We start from the raw sequence: 26,915 nt of genomic DNA, 5'->3' as shown, positions 1-26,915 counted from the left end.
AACTAATTTATTTCTGTTCACTGACTTTTTATTTTTGTTGTAAAATTTAAAACGGTAAAAAAGATAAGCAATTAGTAACAAAGAACTCGACATGCACAATTGCCACTAACACTATGTGCAAGTGAGATACGTAGTAAGTTTATGAAGCTTAAAAAATGGAAATGAAAAGGAGATTCTGAAATTATTTGTTTTTTTTATTGATTCATGGAAGGCCAAACATATTTCACCATAATAACATAAAAACCACAGAATTCCAGCTAACCATGTTATTGCAAATGCAATAAGTTAGATTTTACTACCCATTTATAATAGATTGACTAACAGAAAGGCCCAGTAAATAGGAAAGTGCAAATTTTTATTGCATATTTTTATTATTTTATGGTAGTGACCTTCAGAAATGTGCTTTAGAAAAATATCAAAGCATTCAGAATTGATTCTTATAACCCAACATATGAAAATGATTTTATAAAGCAGCTGATTTTACTAACCAGTGATCATATTTACCGGTGCCTACTTATTTCACTTTATTTTGTGCTTACGATTGTCTCTGCCCAGACCATGTGGTCCTTCCTCTTAGCCAATAGAGGCTTATTGTAAAAGTGTTGGCTGCGTGTTTTGTTTTTGCATCTTTAGTTAAAGTGATTTTTTGTGTTGTGCTTTAATCATTATATTAATCAAATTTCCATTTGGAGAGATAATTATCTTAGTTATACAGTAAAATCTCATTAATACAAACTGTTTATAGAAAGTACTAGTTTATGAAGCACATACCATTCCCCTGTGAAAGGATAGGCTTTTCTTTGTAAATATATTAATTTATTACAAAATTCAGTTAATATGTATTACAAAGTTCTTTTTTCGCCCTGTGAGAAATAGTCTTTTTTTTTTTTATGTTCAATACAAATCTTGACAGCCAACTTCCCGATTATTGCACCTGGCTTCCTACTTCCCGAAGGAAGGCAGTGACTTGTTAGAAATTAGTTTTGTGTAAACAAAAGCAATTTATGGTAGCTACAGTGTCAAGTGCACTCTGAAAAACATCTTTCTGAAGGATGAGTTGTTAAATTAACAAAAGAATAAAAGGTTTTTCTAAGTTGTTTACATGCACTCCCTAGCTCTCCATGGGAATAAGGTCAGTTGCAATTGTTGCCCCAGTTCAAAAGTCTTTTGCTATTATGTACATCAATCTATTTTTTTGTGCCATTTTTTCTGAGCTGATGTCTTTTTCGGACCTTGTCTTTAAATTAATTTAAGATTTGTTTATATTAAATCTTATCCAGCAGCGTTATGGTGACAAAACGTAGACAGACAGAATTAAGCCTGGTAATTAAACTAAAAATTATACAAGAGACTGATAGGTTGGAAAGAAGCAAAATGGACATTGCAAAGGAATGCAACATCCCTTTACCTACTTTATCTACAATACTGAAAAACCGAAAAGACTTGAAGAGTGCATGACACTGGAGCAGTAATAAAACACAGGAAACCAATTCATGGTGCAAAACACGAGGAGCTTGAAACAAAACTTTGAGTGGTACCAACAAAATGCGTGTATCTAATTTGCCAATATCAGTTCCAATTTTGCAAGAAAAGGCAAATTATCTAGCTGAGCAACATGGGATTAGCAATTTCAAATGCAGCAGTGGCTGGCTCCAAAGATTTAAAAACAGGAATAACTTAGTTTTGCGAAATGTTTGTGGTGAGTCTGGATTAGTCGACAAAGAAAAAGCTACAGACTGGCTGTGTTCTGTATGGTCCATCTTTGAAAAATATGAGGCAAAGGATGTTTTAATCTTGACGAGACAGGGTTTATTTTATAATTTGCATTTGCTGCCAAACAAAACATTTGCTGTTCGAGGAGAGTCATGTCATGGTGGAAAATTAAGTAAACAAAGACTCACTGTTCCGTTATGCTGCAATTCAGATGGCAGTACAAAACTACACCCAGTTGTGATTGGTAAGTTTGCCAAGCCAAGATGTTTTAAAGCATTTAACCAACTTCCTTGTGATTATGAGGCCAATAGAAGCGCTTGGCTTACAGTCAAAATTTCAGTCTTGGTTATCAAAAGTGGACAGAAGAATGGCTTCAGAAAAAAGGAATATTTTGATGATTTTAGACTGTTGTACAGCACATTCTGCCAGGACACTTAAGTTGACAAATATATGGCTGTTGTTTTTACCCCCCCCCCACACCACCAGTTTAATGCAAACACTGAATCAAAGCATTATTTATAACCTCAAGAGAGCATATAGAGCCTGTCTGATAAGGTACTTGATCCGCAACATAGGAGGGAACAATTTACAGCCAAATTGGAATGTTTTGGATTCTATCCATAACCTTGTTATTGCTTGGGAAAGCATTACCTCAAGTGTAATAATCAACTGCTTCAGAAAGAGTGGCTTTGGAGAGAACATCATTGAAAAACATGGTCCAGCAGACAAATGAGATAGCAACAGTGAGGAATGGAGGAATTTGAAGAAGCACATGGATTTTGTTGGCGAATTTGAAGAGTTTGTGAAGGTGGATGATGAAGTTGCTACTACTGCAATGCCAACACTAGAAGAGCTGCTGGGTACCAAACAAAGCGATGATGTTTTTGTTACCAGCTACAGCAAGAGTGAAGAAGCACGCACACTGCCATCTAATAAAGATGCCCAAAATGCATTGAATATAATAGAGAATGTGTTGGCCTGCAGTAATGTTGATAAACAACTATTGCATTTAATAATGTCTGCATTTGATAATTAAAAATGCATATAGGACAAAAACTGTGCAAACAACATTGGATTCTTTCTTTAAATTAGATTAATTTATTAAAAAGTTAATGGTTTGTATGTCTCCTTTTATATTAAGATTGTAATTTTTTTTACTGTGATACTAAAATATTGTATATATCAAAATATATATACTGTACAATTTTTTCATTTCCGTTAATATTACTTTTCTCATAGTTTATCTTACAAATAAAAAAATCTTTAAAAAATGTTATTCCTATTACTGTATTGTTAGACAAGGCTTTTGTTTTTTTAATTTTATTATTTTATTTTATTAATTTATTTTTGATATTATTATTTATTATTATTCTTAGATATACAGTATGTACCAAAAAAAAAAAAAAAAAAAGGTAAAATTTTGAGACTTTTGGGGGACCTGGTTACTACAAACCTCCTTATTACAAAACATGAAATTTTGGTCCCCTCGAACTTTGTATTAACGAGATTCCACTGTATAGCGAAAATTTCAACTTTTGAGGTCTTGGAACTAATTTCCAAAAAAAAAAAACGTTAATGGTTTCATATTACAATATTTTCACAATATGATGGTGTCTCTGTGGATTAATATCGTAAAGTGGGCATCTACTGTACTGCATACAGCTCTGCAGACCTCATTTTAGGAAGGATGTGGAGCTGTTGGAGTGAGTACAGAGAAGGACAATGAGATTGGTGAGGGGAACAACAAAGGGATTCTCTTACCAAGAAAGGATTCAGTTGTGCCTAGTCTCCAGCATCTGAAGATTAGGCACCTGCAAGGTGATCTGATTGAGGTGTTTAAGGCTTTGAATGGTTTGAGCAGGCTCAGTGCCAATGGGATCTTTCCTCTTGCTCATGGGTGAGGGCACAAAAGAAGAGTAATTTTGATATATGAAAATTGAGGAAGTGATGTTAAAGGTGACTGAATTTTAATATTGATAATGGTTTTGACTTCTTGATCTGCATCGTCGAGCTTATTTGAAATTAAGACTTGGTTGTAATAATAATTAAAAAAAAGGCATCCAGATTATGCATGTAATAATATGTAGGTCCAATTTAACAATAAAATAATGAATAAAAATTTTTTTTATTTAATATTTTTATTCTTGCTTTTATATAAAAAGATATAATTGGTTGCCATAAAAATATCCTGTGCATGTAGGTGATATTAATGTATTACTGTCATTCTTGAAAAAATGCAAATGGTCAGTCAAAGTGGGGTTTAAAAAAATTTAATTGTTTAATTAAGTGAAATAAAAATGTAATACAGATCAGAAATTTTAAAATAACAAACCATTGGGCTGATTCAGTTTTCGAATATTTATGCCATTGACTGAAAAAATAAAACTAGGAGGATTGAGAAGAGCGGTTTTCTTAGAATAAAATAATTTAAATCCTCTAAATCATAGATTTCATTTATAGTTATTAATTTGTAGTTAATTTACATTTTGATATTTATCTAAAAGATGTAGAGGGGGAAAAAATGTAAATTATCAATTTTTATTGTTTTCAGGCCACAGCAGTTTGTGAAATATTAGCTCGAGCAGCAAAACATCTGTTTACTGTTTATATCCAAGGAGTGGAAATGGTAACCCTCGCTACTGCTATAAGCCATTTTCTAAATTGCTTCCTATCATCTTGTCCAACTTTGCCTACTCCTGTAGCCACAGAAGAGGTAACTATTTCAGTTAAGAAATAGCTTTGGCTTACAAGAATTCTTTTATTTTAAAAATATTAGATTAAAAGCAAGGATTTTGGTAATGTGATAGAGATTAATATACCTTACTTTGATGTTATTTGTTATTGCTTTTGTGGCAAATTCCTTCATGTATTAGTTCAATGTTTATATGCTGATTGCATTATAACTTCAAAAAGTCCATTATGACAAATAATGCTTTTATGAAATCCTTGCCACAATGAACCAGTAATAATATTAAATCTATAGAAAATAATTTAATAGAGAATGCAAAATTATAATATTTCAATTATGACGAGTACTTTTTTCCCTTTCTTTATTGCATTCTTATAGTAAAGTCCTGTGATAACTGTAAAGCCATGACTGGGCAGTTTATTTTGTAATATTTTACTTTATAAATTTTGTGTGCAAGTTGAAATATTTGTAATTTTTAATGATCCTGGTTTATATTGACTATAAATTATCTGGATTCATTTTTTACCTTCTTGAGGACTAGGATTATTATATTTGCAGCTCTCTATGAAAAGGGGGGGGGGGAACATTTTCTTTGATGTAATGAAATATAAATTAGTTCAGATGAGGAAGAAAATTTGGGAAAAACAGTTGCATTGCTTCTTTGTATGATTCTTTGATGGAGCCCCTGTATATTAACTAGGTTCATCTTGTTTGTTTAACACCAACTGCTTGCTAGAAATTTAGAATGTAATTGCTATCTTTTCTTCCTGGTTCAATTCCAAATTCAACAGAACAGTTTTTCTCCTTCATTCATTCCCTTTACATCAATATTTTGGAACAAATTTTCTCATGTATTCTCAAGAATAAGACTCCATATGAATAGCCAGCATATGAATAGTACAGGTCGACCATAACTAATCCGGCAGCGTTGGGACCTGTGGGGTGCCGGATTAGTGAGTTTGCCGGATCACCTTGGTTATTTTAGCACATACATTTTACCCAACAGCTAACCACTTCCTTCTACCTTTAACATGTTGACTGCCAAGCTAGTTTAAGAAAAAAATTTCCCCAGGGACCAAAAAAATATTTAGGAAATAATTTGATTAGTAATTCTAAAATAAATATTGTAATGTCAGTGTTGTCATTTCTTTTTGCTTAAAATATAAAAAAAAAAAAAACTGTCGCATATATGTGGCCAACGTGGCCACATATGTTGGTTACTTTATTTCTTGAGAAGCTGTGTCGGCCACATACATATGAAGGTTGTTTGTGATTAGTTTATTGCACGCACGACGAGCATTGCAATAAAACTAATTACGATAAAATAAACTCAAACATCGCAATAAGTTTCAGGATTGTTAGAGATTTTGTGAAAACAAGTTCGTTAGCACACTGTATTATCATCATTGTGTTTTTTTCTCCAAGTTTGTATACGTGTGTTGTAAAAAAAAAAAAAAAAAAAAATCTAAAAAAAGGAATGGCTAAAAGAAAATTACTAATAAGAGGAACTGAGAGAAATTGCTGGAATTTACAATTAAGCAGTTAAACTTCTCACAGACACACCGCTGTCGAGTTTTTTTCAGAAGTTCAACTTTATCTGTTATGGACAATGTACGTTGTTTGCACTTTACAACACGAGAGGCACTTCCTTTATGCATTGGAACCATGGCTGGGGCTAAATGTGAGCAGGTTATAATAATAAATCCAGACAAACAAGTGGGGAAGGTCGGTGCGCTGACCTGGGAAATTTGAAATTACGTTCGCGGAAATTGTCCGAATTAGCGGTGGAATTGGATTACCTGTATTGTATTAAATATACTAATGTTTTTGTAATTTTTTCCTTTAATAATGGTCATTATTAAAAAAATTGGAGTGTTAAAATGCACAATTTATTTATTGCAAAAAATGTTATCTGTTTGATAACATCTTTTACAATAAAGATGGGTGGACCAGAATCAGTATATGGCTGCCTGGAGCAAAAATTTGGGATATAATAAACAAGTTGCCAGATTAAGGGGTATAAAGAGATTATTATTACAGTAAACTTTGTAAAATTGATTTTACATTTGCAAAAAAAAAAGTCAATGTTTTACAATCTGGAAATATTAAGAAAGTAATCCACCTCTTGTATCATTTGTCTAAAATTCTGTGCAAAAAAAAAAAAGTGACATTTCTTTCTTTATAAGATGCTTGCAACTTATAAACACATTACAGTTATCTTAATTTTCACACCCGAACAAACTTGCCTTTGCGACAAGTTGCCCTGGTATTGCACTACTTTCAAATGGATGGCTTGCTGGTAGTTATTTGGCCATTTGTTTAAAAGATGACTGCAATGATAGCCTGTTTCAGGACTAACTGAACCCCCCATCAGATTGAATGCATAAATATTTGTTTGTTAATGTGAATAAAATTTATTTTATAACTCAACTATTTTAATTCTTTTTTCCCCACATTTAATATAATTCCTTTATGTATTTAGCAAATATATTAGGTAGCGTCAGGCATTAGTCACTTCGGGAGGAAGGCACTGTTGTAGTCCCTTTAATAATACTAATAAAAAATTTAAAAAATCAGTCAACTACTGAGTGCTGGGCACTTCAGGATGAAGGGTCCATAGTCATGAATGGTCATTAGTGTAGTATCTGAAATAAAGCTTTATGGTAGCTTGAAAAAAAGTTTCTGGTACCCCGGCTAGGCCTAAAACTGAGAAATTAGTGAAAACGTTGTCTATTTGAGTCTTCCTGGAAAAGTGATTAAATTCTTGGGGGAGAAGCAAATGTCAGGTGAGGGCTATGCAAGACTGCACAGATGCCTCTGCACCACCGCTGCCTTAAGTAGGTACTCTGAGTACCTCCTTACCAGAACAACTCCAACTTTGAAAATTGTTAATTTCTCGTCACAAAATTTATAAATGACCTTTATAGAATTAAAACTATTTAGCAACCTTTTTGTCACCAAAAGGTTTTATTGCACTTTGATAGATCACCTATCGAAGTCCAATAAAAAATTTTTTTTAATTTTAACACAAAGTAAATGATGGATTTCATTTGGAATAGTTTTCCCTTGATAAGCATCGAATAAGCATAGCTAATGTGATTTTTAAATTTTTTGCTCCATTAGTAACAGAAATAGAGGGGGAACAGAGAGAGACATGAAAATTACTCATTTTCCTGTCTGGTTCCGCCAATTTTAATTTTAAAAATATTTTAAACTTATATTCTAAACTTACTCGTTCTCTTTCAAACAGTGTAGTAGTAGTAGTGGCATGTGATGCAAGAAAGCAAGTGTATGAGCTTATGCAGCATCAACCAAAAAAAAAATCACACCATTCCCTCCAAATGCCTGTCCAGTTCCTCCTTAAATTTATTTAACCTGTCAACTTCCACAACGACAGATGGAAGTTTGTTCCAGCAATTAACCACCCGCTGGCTAAAGGCAAATTTCCACACATCTATTCTACATCTGTCTTTTCTTAATTTTAATTTATGCCCCCTTAGGTTCGTAATCTGAACAAGTGGAAGGATCCCATCAGAATTCAGCGTGCTCAACCCATTCAAGGCCTTATTCACCTCAGTTAGATCAGTGGCTGGAGACTAGGCCCCGTGCAGGTGCCTAGTCTCCAGCCACTGCAATTTGCAGAACTTAAGCCTCTCTTGGTAAGAGGATCCCTTCATTCCCCTCACCAATCTTGTTGCCCTTCTCTGTACACGTTCAAGCAAATCTACATGCTTCCTAAAATGAGGTCTCTAGACCTGTATGCAGTACTCAAGGCATGGCCTGACCATTGCTTTATACAGAGGGACAATCACCTCCTTCTTCCTGCTAGCAAAATTCCTATATAACATTGACAAAACCCCATGACCTGCCCTGGCAGCCTGTCTGCATTGCTCAGAAAACTTCATATCTGACTGCACAATTACTCCCAGGTCTTTCATTTTCTACCACCTTAAGTGTAGTACCACACAGTTGGTAGTTTTCTCTGGGGTTACTTCTACCCATATGCAGTACTTTGCATTTGTCAAGGTTAAACTTCAGTTGCCACTTCTTAGCCCATCTGCCCAAATTATCTAGATCCTGTTGCAGTAGCACACTGCCATTACTGTCATTAACAATCCTGCCAACCTTTGTATCATCTGCAAACTTCGACACTAAGCCTGATATACCTTCATCAATATCATTGATAAATATACAAAACAACAGTGGACCTAACACCGAACCCTGTGGGACTCCACTAATAACATTAGTCCACGAAGAGCAGCACCCATTGATTACCACCCTCTGTCTTCTCCCACTTAACCATCCTTTTATCCATTGTAGCAACTTACTCTTAATGTGCAACAGTGTCAAAAGCTTCCCTGAAATCCAAATATATATGATATCAAAATTAATTTTTGCATCCAGTTCCTTTGTAACCACATCATAATATCCTATCAAATTTGTCAGACAAGACTTTCCCTTAACAAACCCATGCTGTGTCTGAATTATTGCTGCAGTCTTGTCTAGATGATCCTGCAATGCATCTTTAACCAGTGACTCCATTATTTTACCCGGAACAGAAGTGTATAATAAGCGAAGTGTATAATAAACTAATAGAGTAAGCTTATCTACGAAAATATCTAAACCTCCCAAACACTTCCTAGTTCATTTCACAAATATACGTGGTCTCAATTCTAATCTCAACAATGTCCGTTTCCACTTGAAGTCTGCCAAACCCCTCGGTTGATTTAACTATTGCTGATCTCAGTTTCCCATATTATTTGCTTTATGATTCCTTTCGCCTCAAAGGTGGTACTTGTGCATATGTCCATTCCGATATTCAGAAACTTGGTAATTTGGAATCTCCCCTTTTTTGATCTTCTCTGGCTTCAAAAATCTCTCTACCTGTGTCAAATTCATCTGTTGTCTCTACCATTCTCCCAACTCCACTAATCACTTGGAGCTCTGACTTCCTCTCTTTGAAAGTCCAACTTTCCTAACAGTGAGGTAATTTCCCTTGGTGATTTTAATGTTCAGAACTCCAGCTGGCTTTCGTTTTCTAGTCACACCGACCCAGCTGGTTGAGATGCTGAGGCATTTTGAAATTGCTAATGACCTTGCACAGATTGTTCATTTACCTACAAGAATACCGGACAATCCTACCCATACCGCCAACACCGTGATCTTTTTCTCACAAAGAACCCTTTTAAGTACATGGTTGAAGTGAGTGGTCCTTTAGGCACCTCAGATCACAACTTGGTGATTGTCTCTTCACCAATGGAGCTTTTATCCCATGACTATTCCCAACCTCATATTGTTTTGCATTTCAAGAATGCAAAATGGGACGACCTGCGAGAATTCTTTTCATTTCCTTGGTCGAATTACTGTTTCAAAACTTCTGATGTAAACGTTTGCTCAGTTCGCGTCAGTGAAATTAATCTTGTAGCAATGGAATCCTATATTCCACACTCCACTTTAAAATTTCGTCTTTTATCTAAACCTTGGTTTTCTAATAAATTTGCTAAGGCTGTTCAAGAGAAGAATGTTGCATATCTTAATTGGCTTATTTCCAATTCTTCAGTTTCGTTTTCTGCCTACACCAAAACTCGCAACAATTGTAAAGCAGTTATTAATCAGTCCAAACTAGATTTTGAACAGGCTGAAAGTAGAAAACTTGCATTCTTGCCCTAATGGCAGGCGAGCTTTCTAGTCTCTTGCCAAAGCTATTGGCCGCAACGTTTGCCCATCTCTGCTCCCCCCCCTCAAAACCAGATGGTTCTGTTGTCACTTCGGCCAAGGATAAAGCTGACTTGCTAGCATCCCATTTTTCTTCCAACTCGTGTATTAATGATCATGGTAAAACACCTCCCGCCATTCCCAACACTCTCCATTCGATGCCTCCTGTGGTCTTCTGTCAGAAGGATTTTGACGAATCTTGATACTAAGAAAGATAGCTTCAGGTCCTGATGGTATTTTTCCACTTTTTCTCAAAACCTGTGCTCCTGAACTTACTCCTGTTCTTTGCTGCCTTTTTTCACTTTCTTATACCAAAGGTGTTTTTCCTTCTCCTTGTAAATTTGCTCATATCTAGCCAGTTCCTAAAAAGGGTGACCAATACCTCCTATCCAATTATCATCCCGTTGCAATTACTTCTACTCTTTCTAAAGTAATGGAGAAATCAATTCTTAAACTACCTAGAAACCTTCTGTCTGATTAACGATCACCTATGGATTCCATCAGTGTCTATCCACTGGTGATATTTTGGCTTATGTTACCCATTTATGGAAAAATTCAGTGGAAAAGTTCAGTGAAGCACAAGCAGTTGCTCTTGACATCTCAAAAGCTTTCGATCATGTTTGGCGTAAAGGTCTTCTAAAAAAGCTTCTATCTTATGGTTTACCAACTGTTTTTTATAATTGGTTATCCAGTTTTCTCTCTGATCACTCACTGAGGGTGATGAAAAATGGCTCTGTCTTCTAACTTTTCCACTAATGCTAGTGACCCCCAAGGTTCAGTTCTTTCCCCCACTCTTTTCCTCTTGTATATTAATGACCTTCTTTCATTGATGGGAAATCCTATCCATAGTTTTGCTGATAATAGCACATTGCATTCCACTTTCCATTTTGAAAAACCGTGCCTTGCTCAATCAGCTTCAACTTCTCAAATATCCGCTACCAATTCCTTAAATGCTGTTCTCCAGTGGGGCAAAGACAACTTAGTTGATTTGAATCTTTCTAAAACTCAGCCTTGTCTTATATCTCGCAAAAAGGATTCTTCTGCTACTATGCTTATCTTTGGTGACCCTCCGATTTCTAGACAAGTTGATATCTGTTTTGGGGATTACCCTGACTTCTAATCTCTCTTGGCACAAGCACATTACAAATATTGCTTCCTCTGCATCTAAAAAACTTGATTTTCTCTTTCGCTCTCTGCGTTACTTTTCTTACAAACAGGTGTTCACTCTGTACAAATTGCAAATCTGCCCTACCATGGAATATTGTTCCCACATCTGGGACAGTGCCCCCCCCCCAAACCTCTCTCAGGCTTCTAAATTCCATTCAGAAAAGGGCGGTTAGGTTAATTAATGACTCCTCTCTAACAGAGTCTCTCCGCTCTGTCTTATCTGTTTCTGCTGCATGCCTTTTCTACAGATACTTCCATGGGCAAAATTCTTCTGAATTGGCTTCTATAATACCCACTGTCTCTCTTTTAAAACAATCCGAACACGTGCTGCCACCAACCAACATCCATTTACTGTCCAACTTCAAACTCACAGCACCAACTTTTCCTCCTCCTCGTTTATTCATTTAACCAGCCGTTTCCTGGAACAGCCTTCCTTCATATGTATTTCCTGAAAATTACAATCTACAGAAGTTTGCCTAATGTCAACAAATATCTTCTTTCGTCTTCTCAACCTCCAATCCAAACATGGTACTAAGTACTATATGTTCTAATACCTGTCGTGTTTGGGGTTTTCCTAAAAAAAAAAAAAAAAAAAAAAAGGTGTCTGCAACATTTTAGTCCCCCCCCATTTCTCAGCCAAATTTTTGTCAACAACAATCAATATGGTATGTTGGCCCATATTGATGTACAAACCCATGCAAAGTTTCAAGTCAGTAGGTTGAGTGGTTCCAGAGATAAAATGCTGTGACGGACAGATAGACAACAGAGTGACATTATAAAGGTCTTTCATTAGATTACGGACCCTAAAAGACTGAACTCCCCCCTCCTCCCATAAAATATGGCACTTTGCCAGAAAGGGTTGATGGGCACACTGCTCTGTAGATCAATACAGTGTTCAACTGCCAGAGAACTCATAGGTTTATGTGGCTTTATATGAGAACCTTTAAGATGTGGGCAAATGTTAAATATTGTAAAAAAAAAAAAAGTGTACTGTTATTACCACTATTCTCTCCTCCCTGCAACTAGCAGTTACCTCCAAACCATTGAGGTCTCCTCAATGACATCATTAAAATTCCTTTGCATGACTTTTTTTTTTTTTTTTCCCTTTTCTCGAAATGTATTCCATATCTGCAAAATAAATTCATGCTACCTACTAGCACAAGCAATGCCAGAAGGAGTCCTTCCTCCCCAAAGCATACAGAATCCCTGGAGTCTTAAGTTAATCCATAAGACTTTCAGCAGATCATAATCATCATCAGCCATTTTCAATCCACTGCAGGATGAAGGCCTCTCCAGCAACTTTCCAGTTCCTTCTGTTTTAAGCACTGGCCATCCATTTACTGCTCAAAAACTCATGAATTTCATCTATCCATCCCCGCCTTTGTCTTCCAGGTTTTCTTCTAGCTCCTCTTGGGTACCATTCTGTTATTTTCTTAGTCCATCTGTCATCATGTCTTCGAGCTATGTGTCCTGCCCAAGACCATTTTAGTTCTTTAGTTTTGATAAGAATGTCCTTTACTTGAGTTTGCTGCCTAATCCACGTGTTTCTCTTCTTATCTAACAGTCTAATTCCCAATATAATTCGTTCCATTCTTCGCTGTGTAGTTCTTAGCTTCTCTTCCATTCTTTTGGTGAGTGCCCAAGTTTCACTTCCATAAGTCATGGTGGGGAGTATACATTGATTCATTATTTTACGTTTCAGACAAACTGGGATATTGCTCTTCAGTATGTGACTATATTTCCTGAATGCTATCCATCCAAAATTTATTCTTCTCTTGACTTCCAGCCATTTATCATTATTACAGCTAATAACTTGTCCCAGATAAGTATATGACTCCACCTTTTCAATTACTGCTCCTTCAATCATTATTTCCCTTTCCGTAGCATACTTGTTCATCATTACTTTTGTTTTAGCCGTATTCATCTTTAGTCCAAAATCCTTACTAACTGTGCATAACTGATTAAGATTTTCCTCTAATTCTTTGGGATCGTGGCTTATGACCACAATGTCATCTGCAAATCGTAAATGGTTTAGGTACTCTCCGTTCACATTGACTCCTTTCTGCGACCAGTCTAATCTTCTGAAAGCTTCCTCAAGGGCAGCAGTAAACAGCTTCAGAGATATTGTCTCCTTGTCGAACTCCTTTCTCGATTTTAAATTTGCTACTGTCTTTATCTAGTCTAATAAAGGATGTAGCACTCTCATATTTTCTTCAAAATCATAATATATGGGTTATCTATGCCTTGTCTTTCCAGTGCCTGAAACATTGCCTTATGCTGTATGGAGTCAAATGCCTTTTCATAATCCACAAATGCCAGGCATAATGGTGTTTTATATTCATTTGCTTTCTCCATTAGCTGTGATATTACGTGAAGGTGATCCATAGTTGAGAATCCTGTCCTAAAGCCAGCTTGCTCTTTCGGTTGATTCTCATCAAGTATTCTTTCTAATCTGTTAGTAATGACCCTTGTGAACAACTTGTAGATATGGGATAACAAGCTAATTGGTCTATAATTTCCAATTTCTGATTTATCTCCTTTCTTATGCAGCAAAACTATGATTGCATTATTCCACTGCTTAGGCATCACACCTTTTCTAATGCACTTTGTGAAGAGCCTTGCCAGTTTTTGTGTTATGTCTCTTCCTCACAATTTTAACAACTCTACAATAACTTCATCTTCCCCCGGGGCTTTCCGATTCTTCATTTTCTTCAATGCATGTTCTACCTCATCAGGAAGAATATCGGGTATGTCGTATGTGTTGCTACTTTGCAATCCATCTTCCCCACTGCTGGTATCATTCCCTCGCTCCTTGTATAATTCTCTATAGTAGTCTTCTGCTATTTGAATTATGCCTTCTCTGCTGTTTATAAGTACACCATCGCTATTCTTCAGTTTCAGTGTCATTTGTCTTTCTGTATTACTGCCCATGGCTGCTGATTTAAATCCTTTGTTTTCCCTTAATGCTTGTTCTACTTTTCTTGTGTTAAATCTTCTTATGTCCTCTCTGAGTCTCTTTCTAATGGCTTTGCATAACTAAGTATACTCAATTTTCTCCCTGTCAGTGTTTTTCTTGCTCTTCATTTGTCGTCTTTGCATAACTCAGTATACTCAATTTTCTCCCTGTCAGTGTTTTTCTTGCTCTTCATTTGTCGTCTTTGGTTCATCATGACAAGTGTTTCTTGACTAATTTTTTCTTCTTTGGATTTCTGTTTCCCTGTAGGTTTCTTGGGCTTTATCACTTTCAGAAAGTTGTAATATTCCTCGTCGATATCTTGGTCCTGAGCAGTCTGCAGAGGCTCAAACTTGTTCTTAAGTTCCAGTACATACTGCTTTTTCTCCTCCTCTGTTATTTCAAAGACCTTTGTATTATTTACTCGAGTCAGTTTTTTTCCTTTCCTACATCTATATCAAGTGTACATCTTACCATTCTGTGATCACTTCCAACATTTACCTTATTCAGGACGGTAACATCATTCACAATATATCTTCTGTTAGTGAGGATGAAGTCGATTTCATTAGTTGTTAATCCATTTGGACTCTTCCATGTCCACTTTCTGTTCACCCTTTTCTTGAAAAAACTATTCATTACTGACATTCCTTGAGATTCTGCAAATTCCACAAGTCTTTCACCTCTTTTATTTCTTTCACCAATTCCAAAATTTCCTATTGTTCCTCTTTCTGCGCTGTTTTGCTTTCCAACCTTAGCATTGAAGTCCCCCATAATAATAGTGTAGTGGGTTTTCTGCTCATCTAGAAGACTCAATTTCAATGTACATTTCTTCAACCTCTTCATCATCATGGCTCGATGTTGGTGCATAAATCATTATAATCTTTAGCTTGTACCTCTTAGAAATCTTGAGTATTAGTCTTGAAACTATCTGCTTTCAGCAGATAGTTTCTATCATGTCTAACCATAATTGCAGATACACACATTCTGACCTGTTTTTGTGAACTCTCTATTTATTCATCGAGTTATCAGTTCTTGTGCATTTAATGTCTTCAGTTTATGCATGGATGATAATAATACATTAAACTTTTAAAATCTGGCACTGTGGGGATTGAGAGGTAAAATTTAGCAGACCACTTTTCAACCGCTTCTGGATTGAAAGGTGGATTTTGAACTTTAAATTACATTCCAAAAAAAAAAAACTAGGAAAAAATAACTACATTGACAATCTGTGGTACCCAGAACCTCCTATCTCCATACTGCAATAAAACCTTTAATTTTAATGAATTACAGCCTTTGTTGAAACACACACACTGTAATTTTTCATAATAAAAGAGGAATTTAAATGGTATTTACCTTCAGTTCCCTTTTTTTTTTTTTAAATCAGTCATATCATTTTTTGACATTATTATTATTATTATTATAAAATCTTTTTCTCCTTTATGGGATTCTTTTCTGCACCATAACATGTACTGATACCAAGTGAATGGGGTGGTTGTTTTGGTCCGGTTACTATTATTTATTGTTATTACTGTTGGTCAAGGAACTCTGGCTATCCTACATATATTCAGGACTGTAGCTTTCTGGAGTTCCGTGTAAATGTTCTCTGGGAAGCTATCATTCTTATAAAGGCTCTTTGCCCTGCCAGTGTTGGACATGGTGATTAGGGTGGTCATTACTTATTGCATTGGTGCCTCCATAGCCAGGTGGGAAGGAGCAGCAGTGCATAGCACATGCTTCTTGATTAGACCGGGGTTCGAGCCCATCACCACCAAATACGGAGGATGCGGAAAGGTCAGGGAATGACCACCGCATATCCCGGAGCAATATGGCCTCAGTTGCTAATGCTCCGAAAAACCAAACAACAAACTTGTTCCATACGCCACATCCCTTTGACATGTCAATCAGATAGTTTCTCTTTCCTTCTTGTCAATTATGTCTGGACTGTTGTGCAGGATCATTTTGTCTGTTATAATAGCATAGTCCCATATAGTTTGAGTAGGGGGGGGGGCTTCTGGTACAGCCTGGGGTTCATACAAAGGGTACTAGGAAAGTTTTGCAATACAGCTTTGTTTATTTAATTTTTTCAAAGTAATTTCCTCTACATTCAATACACCTCTCCATCCTCCAAAACCAATCTTTAAACCAGTTCTGCCAAGTTTCATTAGGGAGTAAAGCACACTCGTTGTCCCAAGCCCGTAGAAGGTCCTCATCACTGGAAAACCGCCTCCCTTTTAGCTTCATTTTCACATGCGGGAACAGTGCAAAGTCACAGGGAGCAAGGTCTGGACTGTAGGGAGGGTGCTCGAGAAGTTTCAGTCCTGTCGTGGTCAAATATTCGGTGCAGGCTTTGGCGCGGTCAGCTGGAGCATTATCGTGATGGAGGTACCAGGTGTCCGTTCTTGACTTTGGTCGCAGGTTCTTCATAGATCCAATGACTTTAGGCAGGCATTGTTCAGTATACCACTTAGCTGTGACTGTCTTGTGCGTGTCCAAAACGACACGTTCCACAATTCCACTCTATTTGAAAAATACAGCTATCATTTTCTTCTTTACAGATTGGGATTTTCTGACAATTACGGGTGTGTCGTCATCATCAAAGACCCAAACTTTGTTTTGAGCCTTGGTTGGCAGATCGTAATAGTACAGCCAAGTCTCGTCACCTGTCACGATGTTGTTCACATACCGAGATTGTCCCTTATCAAACTTTTTTAACATCTCCCGGCACCAAGTCACACGTCGTATCATCTGCTCTTCAGCCAGTTGATGCGGCACCCAGAGAGAACAAAGTTTCTTCACGTGCAAATGATCTTGCAGAATCGAACGAATTGCTGGTGCATTTAGGCCCAAAGTATCCTCTATCTGTTGGTAGGTCACTCGTCTGTTTTCGTCAAGCATTTTCCTCACATCAGTAACGTTTTCCTCCGTAACTGACGTTCGTGGCCTTCCCGGCCTCTCAGAATCCTCCAGAGTGAAATTTCCCCTTTGGAATTCTCTATACCACTTGAATATCGTTGTACGATGTGGACAATCATCATCTAGTGCAAGAGTCATTTCTTCTAAGCACTGGTCTATGGTTAAACCACGCACGAAATTATACCACAAAACTGTCCTTATCTCATTTCATGACCACGATGCCATCGCAAGCACTTTACACTCTCACTACTAATGAATAACTGAGCCCATCGACTTGGCGCAGCGGCTACTATGCACGTATGAACATGTCTCAACATGCAGCAACAAGCAGCTTCCTGTGATTCATTGTTGCGTCATATTGCAAAACTTTCCTAGTACCCTTTGTACTTGTAATACAGTACACTTTCTTTGATCAATTGGTATTTTTGTGCTAGTTTCTGACGTATTATCTTGATCGTGTCTGTGAATGTATCCTGTTTGGGTGATCATTCTGTATCTCACATTAATATGCTGGATTGTTTCCAGGGCCAGGTGACAATTGTTGACGTGACATCTGTTACTCCTGGGTCCTTGATGTATTTCATGTAGTTCCTGCTGTTGATTATCTGGTGTTGGATGACACGCATGAATCCTACAGTCTGAAGAAAGAGCTTCTCGTTCATGAGCCAAGTGTTGGAAGCCACCTTATCTATGTAGTCTTGGTGGAGGTAATTGTTGTGTTTTCCCTGGAGTGCCTTCAACCATCTTTTTCTTTTTCTTCTGTCTGTGTGAGTTGGGTCTCCTTGTTAAGGTTGAGTGGTGTGTGCTGTTTGTCTACCTTTCTTATGACTTCATAGGTTGGTGCTGTGTTTTCCTGGAAGTAATCCTGAAGGTTCTTAATCGCTGCCTTTTCTCTGGGCTATGGTCAGTCTTTTGATGGCCAACTTTGGGTGGCGTTGGTGGCTCTTTGTCATTGTTATCTTGGTCAATCTCGTAATCTCCTCCAGCTCAATGTTGGTCCAATCTATGATCCCAAAGGAGTAAGTTATTACTGGAACTGCATAAGTGTTTATGGCTGTGACCCCGCCATTCAGCTTTGATTTGGGCAGGCTTCTCAGTCGGGCAGGCCTTGATCTCCTTGTGTTCTAACTGGTGAATGTGTATAATCCCCAGATATTTGTAGATCTCTCCCTTTGCCATGGCTTTGATCACTTCACTGGTCTTCGGAAGGTAATTTCATCCAACTTTGTCCTTGATGCAATCTATTGGTCTTGCATTTTTCTAGGCCACATTGCATCCTGATGTCAGTACTAAACCCTTCGGTGATCCTGAGAAGCTGTTGGGGTTGATTCTCGGCTGTGGCATAGTTTGACCTCATCCGTGTATATCAAGTGAAAGAAGGTACAGGTTCTTCCTTCTTTTAGGGCATATCACTACTTTCTGCTATTGAGCATGGTGACAGTGGGTTGAGAGCTAAACAGAACCATAGTGAGCTCAGGACATCACCCTGGAAGATTCCTCTTCTGATAGTGATCAGTCTGGTTGTGTTCTCAACCTTGATGATGGTCCTCCATTTCACCATGGTTGCTTCAAAGAAATGTCAGTGCCTTCATCATGGTCAATTGCTCCTTGTATCCTTTGTCCATCCATTTAAATCCCTTCTGCTGCTCTGCCATTATCTAGCTCACCAAGTTGAGAGCTAGATAAGGGCAGAGCATCAGAAGTATATGCGTGCCTCTGTATATATGTGCATATACATTGTGGCAAGACTTCAGTGTTATGTACAGGAACCAATAGCAGATAGTGATCTTGCAATTGGATGATAATGAAAAAGGCTGCAGTTGTTAGGAGTCGTAGTAGTTGCATGGGTGTTAATTTCAGGAAAGGACACTGACAACTGGGCATATAGCATAAGGAGGGCGAATACATTGCAGTTATGGAATACTTTTAAAATAGTCACAGAAGCTATGAATGTGGTTGGCCAATTTAATAGAGCAAAATGAGATGGCACAGAAAAGTCACTGATAGATGAAAAGAAATAAATTCTAAAATTAAGAGGTTTTTCCTTTTTTACCCCCCCCCCCCCAACAACAAGTTGAGTTACTGGAAACTAGTTTTTCTTCTAGTAAATGGGCAAATTGACCACAATGTACAAATACAGCTTGCTGTTGCCTCATAGCCTTAGTTGTTTTAGTGCTTAACACACACATGAATAGAACCCTACAAGTTGATCCCACAGAAAAGGCTAGGTTGGAAAAGACATTACAAGAAATCACTTAAGAGGACAAGGAGTTCTTTGTGTGAATATGATAAAAAAAAAAATAAATAATAATAATAATAATCAGATTGGACCCTTCGATAATAGGCATGTGAAAAGTTGCATATAATCCAGCTGATGTCACTGAATTGAACAGGTAATTTGTATCAATATTTACTAATATAGATTGTGCAAATGAGAGTGAGAAATATGAAATTAGCAATATTGAAATATTAGAAAATAAACTTAGAGCCAAAAAAAAATACAAATAGGGCATATTGTTCTCAGGTGATGTTCCTTTGGAATGGAGAAGTACATAAAAGTGGTTTTAAGAGTGTAGTGGGTAACTACAGACTGGTCAGTCTGACTTCAGTTGTAAGGAAAATCATGGAGGCAATGAAAGAGTGCAATACAGGGATATTTAAATAGAAATGGAATTCTGAAAGATATGCAACGAGGTTTGGGTAAGAGAAAAATCACAAATAACAACCTGGTTAGCTGTTTTTGACATAGTCACTCATGAGCTGGAGGTAAAAAATTTCAACATTATTTGAATTTTAGCAAAGAAGTTAGAGTAGTTACTGTATATGCTGGGATCATAGGTTAGAATCGAACATGAATTCTCCAAACCTGTATGCAGTACTCAAGGTGTGGCTTATACAAAGGGATAATCACCTGCTTATCCCTACCAGCAAAATCCTGTATATCATTGACAAGACTCCATTAGCTACTCTTGCAGCCTGTCTGCACTGCTCAGAAAACTTCACATCTGACTGCACAGTTATCACTAGATCTTTTTCATTCTTCACTTCCCTGAGTGTTGGACTGCACAGTTGGTATGTTACTCTGGGATTACTGCTACCCATATGCAGTACTTTGCATTTGTCAATGTTAAACTTCAGTTTCCACCTCTCAGCCCATCTGCTCAAACTTTTTTAGATCCTGTTGCAGTAGCATACTGTCATTAACAGCCCTGCCAACCTTTGTATCATCTGCAAACTTGGACATTAAGCTTGATATACCTTCATCAATATCATTGATAAATACAGAAAACAGAAATGGGCCTGACAATGAATCCTGGGGGACTTCACTAATAACATTAGTTCATGAAGAGCAGTGTCCATTTTTGCATCCAGTTCTTTTGTAACCACACCATAGTATCCAATAAAATTGGTCAGACAAGACTTCCCCTTAACAATCCCATGCTGTGTCTGAACTATAATTGCGGTCTTGTCTAGATGATCCTGCAGTGCTTTAACCAGTGACTCCATTATTTTCCCCAGAACAGAAGTTAAGCTGACAGGTCTGTAATTATTTGTGTCGCCCTTTGATCCCCCTTTGTGAATTGGGTATACATTAGTACATCTCCAGTCTGTGGAGACCTCCTCTGAATCCAAGGATGCTCTCATAATCATGGCTAAGGGGTTTGCTTCTTTGCTGCCTCCTTTGATATAACTGGATAGATTCCATCCACCCCAGATGTCTTTCTTATGTTTAACTTCAACAATTTCTGCTCCACTTTGCTCTTAGTCATTACAAAATCCTTTAGCTCTTACAGTTTAAACTTCTGGCATTCTTCTCCCTAAATAATACCCCATGTGTGAATGTAGATGCAAAATACTCATTCAGTTTGTCAGCTACCTGAGCAGGATCATCATCAGTCAAACCATCAATATCAAGTGCACCAATCTGATTCTTCCACTTCTGCTTATACAGTGACTTCTTTACATAAGTAAAGAAGTTCATCACTGTTTTTCTTAGCATCCTTTGCCAAAGATTTCTCACAATCTGCCTTTGCTTGCCTGACCTGTTTTGTGGCTTGATTACAGACTGGCTTATATCTACCATAGGCTTCTTTGTCTCCTGATAATTTATATGCATCCCATGCACTTTTATCTCTGCCACAAGTCTCGTTAGTTCTTGTAATCTGCCTTCGCTTGCCAGACCTGATTCGTGACTTGATTACAGACTGGCTTATATCTACTATAGGCTTCTGTGTCTCCTGATAATTTATATGCATCCTTTGCACTTTTTTTCTCTGCCACATGTCTTGTTAGTTCATCTGACATCCATTTAGCCCTAAACCTTTAACAGTATTTCTTAGTTGTTATATCTTCCAAGATTAATTCTTTGAATGCATCCCATTTAGAATTTGATGTTGGTAACATCATAAGTTGATTCCACTGTATAGAATTTAAAAACTTGAGTGACCACTATAGTCACCTTTATGAAAGCAAAAACCCTTCCCTTTACCATCCCTGATAGTAGTTTCATCTTTTGAATAAATCCCACATCAGTACATTGTGAGCACTGCAGTCTAGTAGTTCCTTTATCTGCAGATTCTTAATGCATGAAGAATCACTGCTGATAATCAGATCAAGAGTATTACTCTCTCTGGTTGCATTTTGAACATGCTACTGTTGAAACCAATCATCCAATAAATCCACAAGTCTTGCTAGTGTGTGAGTGACCAATCCACAAGTTCCAGTCAATATCTGAGAAGTTAAAATCCACCATTATAAAACAATCTGGTTTACTGCCCCACTATTTCTCTGTACAGTTGTTCTTTGTACTTATCAGAGTTATTAGGCCTACAACATTAAAATCATGAATTTATTAATCTGATGGCCCTGGGCTGTTGAGTTTTTGTATCTTTGGAATGTGTCGTTTTGAGTTGTACTTTGTCCCTCTTCCTCTTGTACAAAATCATGTAGGCGTTCAATTTCTTCTTTAAATTTCTTATTACCTTGGAACTTCGTTCTATGCCAGGGTCTTTCTCCTGGAAATAATCACATATTTTGTCCTTTGCAGTCAGTAACTTTTAGCTTTACTGTGTCCTTTGCAGTCAGTAACTTTATCGGCTCTTTATTAATTTGGATCTTGATCATCTTCTCCCTCAATTTCAAACTCTTGTTCTTTTGTCATTTCCATGAGTTCTTCATTAGAGAGGCCATCCCTGTCATTGTCGGCCATCTCTTGTATGTCACATCATCAATTTTGTCTAATCCTGTTTCTTTTCTGAGCTCAACAATTTGCGTTTTAACTTTCTCAACCAAATCATCAGGTTCTTCAGGAATCCTTTATGCAATTCTTCCAAACTTTCCTCCACACTCCATTTGTGGTTTTCTGAGTCACTTCATCCCAGGCACTTAAAATGAATTAGATGACAGTTTTAACGTTGTAGGATTCCCAAAATTCCTTTAGGCTGGGTTAATTTTCATCAGTGTTGATGGCTTTAATAGCTTGGGAATTATTCGTTTGTTTGTTTTTGTTTTTAGGAGCATTAGCAACTAAGGCCATATTGCTCCGGAATATGCAGTGGTCATTCCCTGACCTTTCCGCATCCTCTGTATTTGGTGGTGACGGGCTCTAACCCCGGTCTAATCAAGAAGCGTGTGCTACGCACTGCTGCTCCTTCCCACCTGGCTACGGAGGTGCCTGGGAAAACATGTTCCTTATGTAGTAAGCTTTAAATGTGGCAATAACACCTTCGTCCATTGGTTGGATCAGATATGTAGTATTTAGAGGCATTTAAAAAAATTTTATATGATTATTCAAGTCTTTTAAGCTCGCTTTGCTTGGATGTCATGGTGCGTTGTCCATGATCAGAATTCCTTTGTAATCAAGGTTATTTTTTGCACAATATCTTGTCACTGTGGGACAGAATAATTCAGAGTACCAATCAACGAAAAGAAGCCTGGTTACCAAGCTTTTTTATTAGCCATCCAAATTACAGGTAGGTTTTATTTACTGAAACCTTTAAGAGCCCTTGGATTTTCTGAATGGTAAACTAAAATGGGTTTTAATTTAACCCCCCCCACCTCTCGCAGCATTACCACCCAGCAATAAAGTCAACTGATCCTTCGCCAATTTGAAGCCTGGCATGTTTTTTTTCTTCTTCTAACATGAAACTTCTGTTAGGCATTCCCAAAAAATCCCTCATTCATCTATGTTAAAAACTTTTTTTTTTCTTTTTTTTTTTTTATGAAAACCCCAAACACGAAAGATATCAAAACCTATAGTACTTAGTACCGTGCATGGGTTGAAGGAGAAGTATGGGGAGAGGGGGATGCCGGAAACTTTGCTCTAAAGACAAACCATGGGTTTCACCACTTCAAGCCTCCAATAAGCAAAGTGGTGGTATTTGTTGAGCAGTATAACATCCCTCTTAAACAATTTTAACAAGTTCTTTTTTAAAAGTTTCGGCTCCTCGATCTGCACTTGTGGCTTCTCCCTGGATTGCTGTATTGTGCAGGTTATAGTGCTTTTTAAATCTATTGAGCCAGCCCTCACTAGCGTTAGATGGTTCCACATTTTTTTGAGGTGAGCTTTCTTCAGATCTTCATATAAGCTAATCGCTTTTTCTTTAAAATAATTAAACTTAATGGAATTCTGCATTGGATATTATCCTCAATAAAATTATTTGGAGATTTCTCCATTTCATTCATAATAGCCAGCCTGTCCCTAGTCAATTTAGTTGCCTGCAGTGGAATAGCTGTCTTTCCCGTGGCTGAAATTAATTCTTTATTTTTTATAATTGTTCTTACAGTTGAACCTGCCAGTCCTAACTTATTACACACATCCACTTGTCATTGACCAGAATCAATTTGCTTCAAAATGTCTAATTTAATTTTCAAACTCAAATCTTTTTCTTACCACGACCAAACAACATTGTTGCTTTTTCATTCTGATCCACCACTATTAGCTCTTCGAAAACGTAACTGCATTGCATTAATTATAGTTCAATGTTCGAGTAAACTGTCTGTTATGGACAATGTCTAATGCTGTACTGAGTGATGCCTAGATTTTGGATAAATGCATATAACACAAATATTACAAGCAATACTGCATATTCCTTAACTTGATGATTTTTTCAAATGTTGTTCTTGGAACTCTAACAAGTTACAGGCCTGCAGTTAATTCAGCACGGGAGAAACTTTTACTGAGCATGAGAAATGTTTTAATGCTGTTTTGCTATTCATTCTCTTGCTATCAACTACATCAGATGAAACGTTTCATTAACAATGCTAAAAATTCAATTTGTAAAAGAATTTAATTCAAAAATTCAATCTGTATGCTGGTAAAAGAGCATAATAGTGAGTTGTGATAGTATTATAGTATAGTGAGATATGGGTTATAAACCCCAGGGGCTCACATCTGGCAAATATGGGCTTAGCACATCTAGGGTGTGCCAAGAAGAATGATGATATCCTGAGCTGGATATCATCATTCTTCTCTTTTTTTGCTGATTCCTTTCTACTTCTCTCTCTCTCTCTCTCTCTCTCTCTCTCTCTCTCTCTCTCTCTCTCTCTCTCTCTCTCTCTCTCTCTCTCTCTCTCTGGGTAACTCGGAAATATTTTTTTTTGGCTGGTGCAGCATAAGCCTGAGGCTTCCTTGCACCTTATGGCTAATAATAATAACAACAACACACTTCTACCTTCAATTATTTACTTGATGGCAGTCCTTGAAATCCTCAGCACTTGCTCTCCATGCCTCAAAAATCACTTTTCAAGCAGTGCAAGAATCACTTCCACCTCTGCCTGTGGTTAATCTATTAGTCTGTGAATCCCCCCAAGCTAGCAGTTTTCCGACCCACCTAACACTGCCTCGATAGCATCAGCAAATATTCTTGCATCCTTTCAATTTAAGTGTATCCCATCCTGTAGAAGCAGTCTGTCCTGTTAACAAAGCACAGAACACGCTGAGAAAAATTCTACCTCACGAGCCTTGCACAATCTCTCCAGGGCCGAATTTATTGACAAGGCTCTCATTATATACTCCCTCCTATCGTGTCTGAGCAGAATTGCAGACACTTCCAAATTTAACCCTAACTTGACTTTTTTTCAACATTGATCTGTACCTAAGAGTAGGAGATCTGTGGATCTGTAAATCCACAGATCTACTCTTAATTTCATTAGTGCGAACATCATCAACTTTTGCCCCTGGCAGCCATACCCTGCTCCTATTTTACCTTTCCTTTTTGCCCAATATATTTCCTATCTCCCTGAAAATTGAGTCACTGACAATAACTAGCTCCTGTGGAACCAGTGCATTCTGCCTTGAAGGTTGCAGCTGTGTTGCCTGATGCACAGTCGTGACCTCTGGCATTGAGTTGCACAGCTGAGAGCTTGATGGGTCCTCATTTTAATTCCTTCGAGGGAATCTACCCTACTCTCCACACTCTTATACATCCATCAGAACTCTGAGTTGGCACTCTCTGCACCTCACACACACGAAGATATCTTACTTAGTTAGCTAGATCATGTCCTGTTCCAGAAAAGGCTGGAAACATTTCACAAGTTGTACATTTTTTAAGTCTGTGATGCATTGGGCACCCTTCAGTTCTCCCATGAGCCACAGCACTGCTGCTACTTTGTGGCTTTACTGCTCTAGTCTTTGCCCCATGGCTTTGCTGCTCTAGTCTGGGTTATGATTTCCATTTAAATACAATTTAATTAACAATGAAAAATTAATAAGGTTAATTAAAATTTAATTGACAATACTACACTAAGCTAATGCAGTGATATGCTTGGATGTGAAGTTGTTTGAGCAGTGTAGCCAGGTGGCAAGGAAGTCCTGTCTTATCAATAATTTAGCAAACGTTTGATGTAGAGATAGGGATGTCACAATTTCATTGTATAATGCAGTTGCACTTGGAATACTAGTTTCAAGTATGGAGATCACACCTTAAAAAAATTATTAGGTTTCTTGAAAGAGTCCCAAGATGGGCAATGTGCCCGGTGAAATCAGCAAAGAAGCATCCATATGATGAAAGTCTTCAAATATATGAACTATAGAGTTTGGTAACTAGACACCTTACAGGAGACCTGATTAAGGTCTGTAAGGCTCACAGAGGGGATAGTAAAATGAATTATGGTGAAATTTTCACTGTTATAAATGATTTAGGTCAGCTCTTGTGTGGACAATCTGTTTGTTCTACAACAGCTGATGAAGAAAAGCAAAGAATAAAGATACCTTCTTTGCCTTCATCAATTTAAAAAAGGCTTATGGCTCCATTCCAAGAAAGGAATTATGGAAAGCCCTTCAAAATATATCAATTTAACCAGAGTTTGTGGAACTGATTAGGGAATTGTACAGTAACAATGTGGCATATATTAAAGTTGAGAATACTTTATCTAATCCAGTCTATCCAACCAAGGGGCTGAGACAAGGATGTAGCCTATCACCTTTAATGTTTTCTTGGAATGTGCTTTACAAGAATGGAAAAGAAGCTGTTATGGAATGGGAGTACCAATTAATGACATATCTTTGGAGTATAAATTTTGCTGAGGATCAGGTTATCATTGCACAAGAAGCTTATGATTTAGAGTACACGTTGAGAAAATGGCAACTTACATATGACCAATGGGGGCCTCAATATCAATTTTACAAAGACAGAATACCTAAGCACAGCAGAACATCCTGATGAATTGAAAGTTACACAGTCTATTATATATATATACATCTAAAACCTGTTGACTTTTTCAAATATCTTGGATGTAGATTAACTAAGAAAGGATTGGGGAAAA

The 26,915-nt window shown here is 37.2% G+C and overlaps 1 protein-coding gene across 1 annotated transcript in view; it reads left to right on the top strand.

Annotated features, from left to right (window-relative positions):
• The window catches only part of clu (clustered mitochondria protein homolog), a 292,499-nt gene that overhangs the window by 165,958 nt on the left and 99,626 nt on the right, over window positions 1–26,915 (top strand). The window contains exon 24 of the mRNA XM_090370384.1: window positions 4,265–4,426. Coding sequence (XP_090226510.1) covers window positions 4,265–4,426 — 162 coding nt within the window. The remainder of the gene's footprint in view (window positions 1–4,264; window positions 4,427–26,915) is intronic.

This window comes from Mastigoproctus giganteus, chromosome 3 (genome assembly GCF_048544385.1).
Source record: "Mastigoproctus giganteus isolate SK-2022 chromosome 3, ASM4854438v1, whole genome shotgun sequence".
Lineage (NCBI taxonomy): Eukaryota > Metazoa > Arthropoda > Arachnida > Uropygi > Thelyphonidae > Mastigoproctus > Mastigoproctus giganteus.
The sequence above is the reverse complement of the archived record's forward strand: the minus strand, read 5'-3'. Positions and strand labels throughout refer to the sequence as shown.